The 11,054-nt window shown below is 36.9% G+C and overlaps 1 protein-coding gene across 1 annotated transcript in view; it reads left to right on the top strand.

Moving 5' to 3' along the window:
* dlgap2b (discs, large (Drosophila) homolog-associated protein 2b) overlaps positions 1-6,528 on the top strand; it is an 89,657-nt gene extending 83,129 nt beyond the window's left edge. The window contains exon 7 of the mRNA XM_016496098.1: positions 5,696-6,528. Within this exon, the coding sequence (XP_016351584.1) occupies positions 5,696-6,528 (833 nt within the window). The remainder of the gene's footprint in view (positions 1-5,695) is intronic.
* The last annotated feature ends 4,526 nt before the right edge of the window (positions 6,529-11,054 follow it).

Below are 11,054 nucleotides of genomic sequence, written 5' to 3'. Positions count from 1 at the left end.
TATCTTTTAGCTTAATATTGAAGTTGATTTAGGAAAGTTAGCCATCTTCTTATGCTCGGTTAATGAAAATCTTTGCTTGTTGCTGTCTGCTGCTGTTGACTGTTTGTGTCATTTTCCCTCCGAAAGTTCTTCAAACAATCTGCTTTTCTTCATTTACATATTATGAGATTATATTCCAGTTTGAAATGTTTTCTCTTATATTGTTGCTTTTTGACATAATTCTACTGAGACGCTCAAGGTCGGAAATTGCCAGTGGTATATTCCTCCTGCTAACACTCCTTCATATTTACTGTGCAAAGGGGAAGAATCAAAGTGAGAAAGAGAAAGGAAGAGGAAAAATTAAGGACTGCTATTCCTGTTTTTGTCTCTCAGGTGAGTGAGACTGAGGTCAATGGCCAGTTTGAGTCAGTTTGCGAATCCGTTTTTAGCGAAGTAGAATCCCAGGCCGTGGAGGCCTTGGACCTGCCCGGCTCTTTCCGCACTCGAAGCCACAGTTACCTGCGTGCAATTCAGGCTGGGTATTCCCAAGATGACGACTGCTTGCCTTCAATGACATCCTCTACTGTCACTTCAACTCTCAAATCCACAACAGGTAACCGTATGCCTCAAATCCCACCTGAGAGAGAGAGAGAGAGAGAAGGCTTAGAGCACATACCCGCCATACATTCAGCACATGCTGAACAACATACTCTGGCATACCTACATATGTACAGTGGGATTCCCTTGTGCTTGAGAGATGACTGACTTGAATGTCGTTTCCGTCAGCTCCTGTCTGTTGTGTGTGTTTGCTTTTCTGTGTCTGTGCTCCCCGAGTGTTGAAAGACGGTTGCCTGCAATTCCCTTTGCACGAGTCATACGTCTTTTTCTGGGCTTCTGATTGGTTGGGTCCAGTGGTAATGAGAGGCTAGACTGGGGGTCAGAGGGACTTAGGCAGAGACACAACTCAGCATGCTTTTAACTAGCACAGCTGTCCAGAGCATGCAACACACCAAGCGTTTTCACACAGCACAGAAAGTCAGGTTAAGGTTGGGCAGGAAGGCTGGCTTTAGACGTGTTCACAGTCCTTAATTTTTTTGTGTATTTTCTTAATAAATATCTTGGATCCGGTTTAGTAAACTTTTAAAGGCTGTTTCAGTTCTGAATGCACAAAGCAATGACTGTGAACTGCATAAACAATTTTATATGATATTATGTGTTGCATAAATCATCTACATTAGTGAGTAGAAATAAATTCACAGTACTTCAGAAGGGGGGGTCAAAAAGAAAGTTGACCTTAAAAAAATCTAATCAAAATATTTGCTTAAAAAAATATTGAAATTAAAGTTTTCATTCTTCAACAACATGAATCAGAATGAAATTTTAAAAACTAGATGCTAATTTACTGCCTAGTTAAATGCCTAGTGTTCAATGCATAATATTTAGTGAATTTTAGATTATTTTATTTTAGATGAGATATTGTCATTTCTGTATGCTAAACCAACCGCTCCACATGACTAAGTCCTTTATTTTATAGAAAATATTAATTTATTTTAGAAAAAGAAAATCTTCTCCTTAAAGATGTCATTTAACCACTTAAGGGTTTGGTTTATTATTTTGAATATTATATTGAATTATACAGAATGATAACAGGATATTTTAGTAGTATATTTTTTACTTTTTGAAAAATTTCATTGTAATTTTGCATGTGAGCAATTCTCCTGTCGCTGAGGTGAAATTTTGGTTGGTTTGTTAATGCAATAATTGAATTATGATTGAATAATCTGTATGAATTCAAAAATTGGAGGTGAAAACAAATCCTATTATCCTAATCCAGTTTTAACATTAATCCTAAATAATTAGTAATTTTCACAACCTAAATGAGTTTAGGAAGACCTAACAGAGCAATTGTGGAGGTTTTGTGCAACACATACTCATGAGAATGTGTGCATCACGTGTCACAGTTTCTTTGTGCAAGCAAAATGCCGCCTCCGCACCCTGTCCCAACACCCCTGCTGTGTCTGGTGTACACATGGAGTAAAGCTATGAACCCTATTGAAATGCCACAAATTGATGTCAAATGACACAAAAAATACTTGTTTTTCAGTTGTTTACATTTTGAAACCAAAATGATACTTTCTTTTGTATGATTTGTTTGGTCACTCCAGTCCAACTTTGTTTCTTTCATTTAATGTGGGCTTCTTTGTGTTTGTTATTCAAACTGGAGTTTGATTTGATTGGACCTTCATACTGCCAAAAAACTCATACTGACAACACACCGGGGACTCTAAGGAGAAAGGAGAGCTCTCCAATCCCACCGTCTCACTCTGCTGAAGTGCTTTCACCACATATGGCTCTGTATGCAATCCCTGTCAGCTCAAGTCAACCGACTGTAGGACTAAACCATTTTCTCAAAAGGATCTCCTCCACTCTGTTTCACTCTGAAGAACTTCTTGTTTCAGCAGTCCTGTACTACTTTGGATTTACAAAAAAGAACCATACTTTGCGTATGTGTAGAAGCTAAATTAGGTGGTTTCTTCCCTTAAAAACGTACAAGTTCAAATATTTACTTGAGCTCTGGTATCAACGCTCTCTGGTTCTGTAGTTAATTCAAAAGCACTGACCAATCAGAGTAATGTTATCAAGCATATCCCATAGATGAAGCTAAATTTAGTTGCCGCTAAAATCATTGGGAAATATTGAGTAAGGTGTTGGGTGTTCTGTGATGGTGGAGAGGGAGGGTGGGCGGCATGGCCCCTCGTTGGCCATCACAGGAACGAGATCCAGGGGAAAAGAGCAGCTGGAGAGATGCCTGTCACAGGTATTATAATGTCAACACATCTTTCAATGGATATGTGTGTTTTTGCACTGCCTTCTCAACTAAATCAGGACTAATCCTTTGAAAGACACATCACTGAAGGTCAGATTAGGGACAACCAGTGTTCAGTTGCCAAATTAGCAATGCTTTTCCATGAAGGGCATTTCAAAAGATTTATTTTATTGCAGGATTAAATGTTGTTTATTACCACAGAAAATAATTTTGATTATATAACAAAAAATGTATTTACAGTAAGATGTGTACTTACAGTGAAAGTCTATGGGGTGAGACATGCTGGAGGGTTCAAAAGTACAGTTGTGCAGAACGTAATTTTTAGCGATACTATCACACTAGTCTCATGTTCACATGTGTAATGTTTAAGTCTTATGGTGATATTTTTGCAATACACTGTATTTTACTGGTGCAATGCCTTGCCCCATAGAAATCCATTGAAAGAGCATTACTGTACTTGTAAATGCATTTTTTTTTTGTTTTTACAAACTGATGGATGAGTTTAAATTTTGTGGTAATCGACATCATGTCACAGATGCTGTCACTACAGCATAAATTGAACCCAGAACATTAAATATTCAAATGAAAATGATCATATGCAAATGATCGAATGGTAAAGCAATTCTTATTAATTTTTATTTCATGCTTTTTTTTTTTTGTTAAAAGTGTTTGGGTCACTTTTAAAATTTCTCGATTTTAACACCAACCTTGGAACCCTTGGAGGACAAACGTGGCCAGCTAAATGCGGTTGGAAGTAAGAGCTGGTGTGGAAGATTTCAGCTGTGATGGACAGTGGGATTGCAGCCTCTGCCTGGTGCAGCCCTCATAAAGGACTTTATTGGATCGTGTTTCTTCTTAATCCCGCCCCTATAATCTCCACGTGGTCCAATCAGCTCGATAGATGGGCTTTTCAACATATTCAATAGGGTTCATATCTCCTTGCCTGAATGATTGTGTGACATTTTACTGCCTTTTCATCTTTTCTGTTGCACAAAAACAAGACAATCCTTAAAATTAGCCTCCACATTTCCCACAATGTTCTGTGATTTGATAAATGGATAAAAGGTGGTTACTAGTATTGAGATTTTGTTATTGGCTATGCTGTGAAGAGATGGAAAGGCTGAATAGATGAGATGTTCTTTGATGTGAGTGAGAAGGCAGTGTAAACACACATCTGAAAGCTAAATGTATGTGAGTAAAAGAAAGTGACCCTGACAACACAATGTGCTATGAATTTCATTCAGTACATTTTTAACATGAACACTTTCATTAAACCAGTGGCATACTGATGAATAATTTTATCAGTTTTTTGGGGGGATATAAATAGATATAAATAGTCTTTACCTGCAGCACAAAGTCATTAATAATTTATACATGCAATAAAGAGCTGCTTTGTAGTTGACAAATGATACCTACAATTGATTATAGGTAAATATTCAACTCATCCAGCCTTATAAAATATCCTGTTACCATTTTTATGTGAGGAACCACTGCAAATAATTCAAGCCCTGGCTCATTGAAAATATGTGCTTGTGGCAACGTTTCTGCAGCACCAATATTATGTACCTCATTGCATTTTTTGCATTAGTTTCAAAGTAAAATGTCCAGTGAGTGGTGCTAAAATGCACATTCAACAGGTGACCGTGGCCACTTTTAATATGTTGGTACAGGCACATATTGCAGTGTTTTTATTATGCTACTTCAGGCACTTATTGGTTCACAATTCAAATGTCTGGGGCGTGTTGCTAAAAGGCTAATGCTCTATCCTGTTGGAAAATAACATGCCCCTTACACCAAACCCAACCCTAAATCTACCAGACAATGTTAACGGATGCAAAAATAATATAAAACGCATTCACTGATGCAGCTGTGCTATTTTAACTTCCTTCTACATGGGTTTGAGCTGTTTTGTCAAACCACAGATTCACAGGATTTGTACCGGAGCACTTTATCTCACAAGTGCAACACAGTATTTCCAATGAGCCTGGGTAGAATGATTCAGTGCATGAGTGAAGAGTCCGAATTAATCAAACTGAATCGCGAACATTTTTAGACCTTTTTGCAAACCTGAACAGATTACCAAATCTGGCATCACAAGTTCTGATTCTAAACAGCTGATATAAAACACAGAACTTGACTGCTGAAATATTAACAGCAAAAATTATTTTCAGGTCGATATACGGCAATCCTGTGTACATATAATTATTTATTAGTAATATTTTACTGGGCCATACTGGAGGGGTATTTGACTTGGGCTCGTGACTCAGTAAAAGGGTCTAGCTACACCCCTGCATTAAACCTAGTTGGAAACTAGTTGCTTGCGAGCCTGCAATTTAGCATTAGCAGCAGAATGGACTTGCTTCCCCACTGCTGCTTCTGATGAAATCAATCTAATGTTTTGTCTTGTTCTTCAGTCTCTCTTCATAAACTGTCAGAAGTTCAAAAATTTTACCTTCTCGGGTACCACAGCTTGTCACTAGAGCAGTACCCTCAAAGGGACACCTTTGTACCTTCTTTACCCCTAAAGGGTTTACGTTAGTACCTTAAAGTAGTAATATGTACTCTTATGGTACTATCATGAACCCTTTAGGGGTAAAGAATGTACAAAGTACTTTAAGGGTACTGCCCCAGTGACAAGCTGTTGTAACCCTAAAGGTACAATTTTGGCACATTTTTTTTTCTGGGAGTGTACTTGATACATGTGAATTTACTCCCAGGAACCGATGTAGTACGCAAACTTGTGAAAATTGTGTGTACAGGGCCTTTACTCACATACTGCTATTACACGACACAAGTGTTGACGTTAGATAAAGTGAGAGGCTTCACTGAATTCCACAGCTGTTCATCCCTTTGAATATCCCTATTTCCATATTCAAATTTGTCTTCCAGAGGGGTATGATGCAATGGAGGGCACCTCATTGCTAAATGAGGATATAATTGATGACGATGATGGCGCCAGCTCCTCGGCTTATCAAGAAATTGAGCGGTTTGAAAGAGAAAACGCTGCACGTAGTCAACACAGCACCAGTTCCACGGTCACGGCTGTCTCCATTCCTCCTACCTCCACACATGCCTACCGAGTCCCGTGTCCGCCCCCATCCCAGCCCCCACCGGATCCTCCCGTCCCGCAGGCTATTCAGGCTTTCAAGGAGTCCGCAAACATGGTGGCCGCCTTCAACATGCAGTGGAAGGAGGAGATTTCGGCAATGCGCTACGAGCTAGCGGAGCTGCGCAGGGACGTCTGCGGAGAGCTCAAGACTTTTAACAGCAACTTCTTTAATTTCACGCAGTGCTACAACATGTGGACAATGTGCCGGGAGGCTGCCACTGGCACCAATTCCAGCACCAGCGAAAGGGTGTCCGTTGGCGTCCAGACTGGTGCTAACGGTCTGGTGAGACAAAACACTGCAGACGCCTCAGTAATGTGCCAGCCCGAACCGGCTGCCTTCAACATTTTCGACTTGATGAAGCCTCCACGCATCGAGATCACAGAGGGAACTCCTGAAGGAACCACGGCCACCAGCAGCCCAACCAGTCCTACCAGTCCAGGTAGAGCCACCATTGGCCCTTCGCTGTCCAAGCCATTGGGAAGGTCCAAATTGGACACTGGCAAGAAGAAGAAGAACTGCAGTCGAGCGGACGGTCAAAGAAGTGCCAGCCTTGAACTCTGGTGCAGAAAGTACACTAGTGGACCAATGTCCTACTTATCTCTATCCTTCTGATCATTCTTATCACTGGAACATTGACTTCGTTTCTGAATCAACACTATACACATTTATCCAGAGAAGAGCTTGTCTCTTTTCTCTTGGCAAAGATGATAGCTTGGCTCAAATGCCGACAGGAGAAGGTGCCGTTTTGGCATAACGGGGATAAGTGTAGCTATTCTAGATGGAACCATTTGCTATGCCAGATCATAAAATCTGTTTACATCACCACGGAGATGAATCATGAATGTCATTCGCATTGTAAGGAATGTCGCAATTTGTCTGACTGTCACTGTCAGTGTTTTTTTGTTTTTTTTTTCATGGCTAAAAGCAGTTTTTGTGTGACAGTGGTGAATGATCGCAGCACTCAGTTTGACCAAAAGAGGTTATGAATGCAGTTGAAAGATGGCTTATACATTTAACGCTTATCAAATAAAGCTAAATACATTCAAATTTGGCAAATTCCTTTAATATACTTCTTTGCATTGTTTTTAAGTTAGTTATTTTATTTTTTGTAGACTTGGGTGAAAATATGGAATGCCATTCATTTTAGTGACAAAGTCAAAGAGTCAAATCAAGGTTTTCAGTCATGAGGTCCGTTTGTAGGCCAACACGAAAGGCTAATTTGACATGATATCCCACTGAAATATTGAATGGATTTTTATACATTTCAAATTTAGGTTTATTTATGAGCATAATAAGTGGTTAAGATTAACATTAACTGTTCTGCTACAACATAAATGATCAAATCTATTGTGAGGGATGATTTGAAATAATTGTGTGCTTGCTATCAAGTTGCTACTTAAGAACTACAACTACCACAATGATGTGAGTGTACATGCTATGTTAACTACTATGTACTAACATTTAAATTTAACATTTTATACAATGCACTTATTTTGTGCATACATGTTTTTATATTGAAAATAAATCCTGCTTGTAATTACATATATAATTACACTGATGACCAGACTCCTAGCCAAGAGCAGCACAAGTGTTTTGCATGAATACAATAAGTGCACTGTAGAAAGAAAAGGTGCAAATTTTTTATTTTAAGGGTACAACAGCTTGTCACTGGGGCAGTACCCTCAAAGAGACACCTTTGTACCTTCTTTACCCCTAAACGGTTATAATAGTACCCTAACATGCACTTTTTTCTGACAGTGTTCCATTTATGTCCTTATGTAGCAACTTTTTAAAGTTTTAAAATTCACATTTGAACCATGACTCTGTAATTTATGTTGTAGAACAACATATTTTACGACAAAATTTGCCATTTCATTGGTCTACAAACTGAACCTCTCTAAAGCTGTCACACAACGCTTTTGCTTTTCATGCCAAGTGAACATGATGGTCCATGCACAGCAATCATGTTGAGCTTTTTGGTCTCAGTTTCCCAGGGGAGTCACATATAGATGGATTTAAACAAGTCACTAAATTCAAATGTTATTTTAACTCAAGCAGAAGCCCTTACCATATTTATTGTAACTCTACATCTGCAGTGTGTCATTACTAGCCAATATAGTATACAGAAAGCATCTGTGGACTATTTACAAAGTAGTGCTGAGTGGTACATCTTTTTATTATTGTAATACTTTAATCAAGAATGGAAAGAGATGCAATTTATTTGACTGAACAATTCAAAGATGGGTATCTCCCTCAATTTCAGATTTCTCAATAGCTGCTTTTTTGACCTCTACCCTCAATCCTAAAAAATATAGTTACAGCTGTGCAAAGTATAAGTAGTTAACCATTACAGACAGTCTAGAAATATGATGTCCCTTTCATAAATATGATATGTATATATGTGGGCGGGGGGGTGTTTAAAATCATTTTAATTGTGTCAGTAATAAGTCATGGAGACCCACATAACTCACAATGCATATGACCCTGCCACATTGTCCCCTGCTCAATAAATACACATTTTGTATCCTGAATACACTAAAAATAACTAAAACTTGCTTTTAGAAGCAGCCTACATGAAAATGTACAGTTCTCAATTACAATACCCGATAAGTCCTAATTACAATTATTGACTCATTTGATATGATTTGATTGACTGTTATTTCATGTTAAATAGCAAACCAGGTAATGACATTTTAAGAATTGCCTTGTTAGGTGCTTTTCTGAAACTGAATTTAGTTTTGAATTCTATTGCATTATATTATTTTGTATTAATTAATGCACTACAACATATCTTTCATGATTACATGAACAGCCTTCTTGTAGACTGGAAGTACAATCATTTTATTTCAATCAGTGCTTACTATTAAAGCATTTGCATAATTCTGCTGCTCCTCTGCACTCTGTTAATAAAATATACTGTACAATGTATATAATACAAATCATATTTATTAATATTAATTTCCCAACGATTGTTGCATTTAGGAATGTGTTTAACAGTTGCAATCTTCAGAAGAATATATACTTATTTTCAATAACTCACAATGAATTGCGGAAATTAAAATGACTATCGCTCAGCACTACTGTAGTTTTCTACTTTTTACGTAGCCTCACAAAATGATTGCTCCTGTTATTGTGACCTTGACCCCCCCCCACCTCCCCACACACACACACACACACACTTAATTTATTTGTTTTTTAAATCAAGAATATAAAATGCAAAACAGATACTGAATTTCCCTTTCCCGTTATTTTATTTTATTTATTTAGTTTATTTTATTTATTTATTTGTCCTAATCACCTAATCCAATGCCCTGGATAGTGATTCCTTTAAACATTTTCCATTTCAAGTCACTTTTCATCATTTAAAGGACCATCTGAATTTGTCTCCACAGGACACACACAGCATGTGGAACCAGTAATGTACAAAATGTACATGCACAAAAAGTGGTAAATCGAATCATGTAATTCATTTTATTTATTTATTCAAGGGTTTGTTTTCAGGACATTCAATCTCCATGTGCCACTATAATAAAAAAGAAATGAGACACTGTGACACTTGTGAAAAACTTGCATTTATCCTCCATTTATAAATGTAGTTAGCATAGAAAAATAGGTATTATGTTTAAAAATATAAGAAAAACATTCCTTAACACTATGTATTTTTATGTACTAGGGTTAACTAGTTTATTTAGAACAGAGGCTATATAAAACTATTTTGTTTACTGAAAATAACTATCATCATGCCAAAGTTTAAGGCAATATCTGGCTATCGAAGGTTTCTTCCATTTGTTGTTGCAGGACCACTAATGGTTGTTCTTAGAGTATGTTACACCATAATGTCAGTACAAATATTAAAGTTTTGGCATGTAACAAAAGTTTTAATTCTAAAAGGTCATTTCATAAATATAGAAGAAATATAAGAAAATGCATCATTCATATCTTCATTTACCTTGAATAAATTATGAAATTCACTATTTTTGTTAATTTTATTTTATAGTCAGATTTGTCAATTTTACAGTCAATTTCTCTGTGCATTAGCATTTCTAACTTTAGTTTCAAACTTTCAAATACCTTTCTTTTTTTTCAACAACTTCCAGCATCCATGAAAACAGTTATCCAATGAAACCATCTTAAATCCATTAGCTCTAGCCTAGCCAATTTGTTTTGGCATTAAAGACACTGTCAAATGCCCATGCTCCTTTCCAATGCACAGAGTGGCACGGTTTGAATGTACTGACACCGTCATCACTAGTGATGTTTTTTTAACTCAGGCCGTGGGTGGGATCTTGCTGATGTGTGTCCTGATGCACATGGGAGATATTGATTTATAGAGTTTAACTGATGTAACAGGTGGCATTATTACAGAGTATGAGATGATAGCCTTGAAATCTTAAAATTATTTTATCAATATTTTTATTTCTACAATAATAGGATAGTTCACTCAAACCTGAAAAGGTTGTCATTTACTCAACCTTATGTCGTCCCAAACTTGCATGGCTTGTGGAGCGAAAAAGAGGATATTTTTTAAAGATGAACTGTTTTGTCCTTATAATCAAAATCAGATCCAAATCAACATTGACCCTATTAGCGTTCAATGTATGGACATGTTTTGAAATATCTTCTTTTGTGAAGAAAAATGTAGGAATGACACGAGGCTGAGCAAATGAATTTTCATTTTTGGGTGAACTATCCTTTAGAGTGGTGATGATATGTTGTTTGGGCCTCTAGAATATTTTATAGAATATTTTGCCTCCTCTGTTTATTCTGTCAGAAATAAGAGAATCACATGTGAATCACAGAATGTCTGGGAAAAAAAATGTATGGATTTTTATAAATTAATAGGATATTCTGTTGTTATATTCTAAATGTCCGTAGTTTGGAAATCTATGATATGTTATTTCATGATGAGCTTTATCCAAGGAAGGGGTTTTAGCCATAAGAAAACATTAACAGCTAAAAGGGAACCCTATAATGTTAAAGAAATTACATGATGCATTATTATTATTTATTTATTTATTTTTTGGTGCAAGAAGGACCTAGGAATTGTTATTTCACATTCAGATATTGGTTTATTACTCTATATATTGCATTGTCAAGAGCTTATACATTTTTCTATAAAACAATTGGCCAATAGTAGG

This window comes from Sinocyclocheilus anshuiensis, unplaced genomic scaffold, assembly GCF_001515605.1.
Source record: "Sinocyclocheilus anshuiensis isolate Anshui unplaced genomic scaffold, SAMN03320099.WGS_v1.1 scaffold742, whole genome shotgun sequence".
NCBI lineage: Eukaryota > Metazoa > Chordata > Actinopteri > Cypriniformes > Cyprinidae > Sinocyclocheilus > Sinocyclocheilus anshuiensis.
This window is presented reverse-complemented; position numbering and strand designations above follow the sequence as displayed.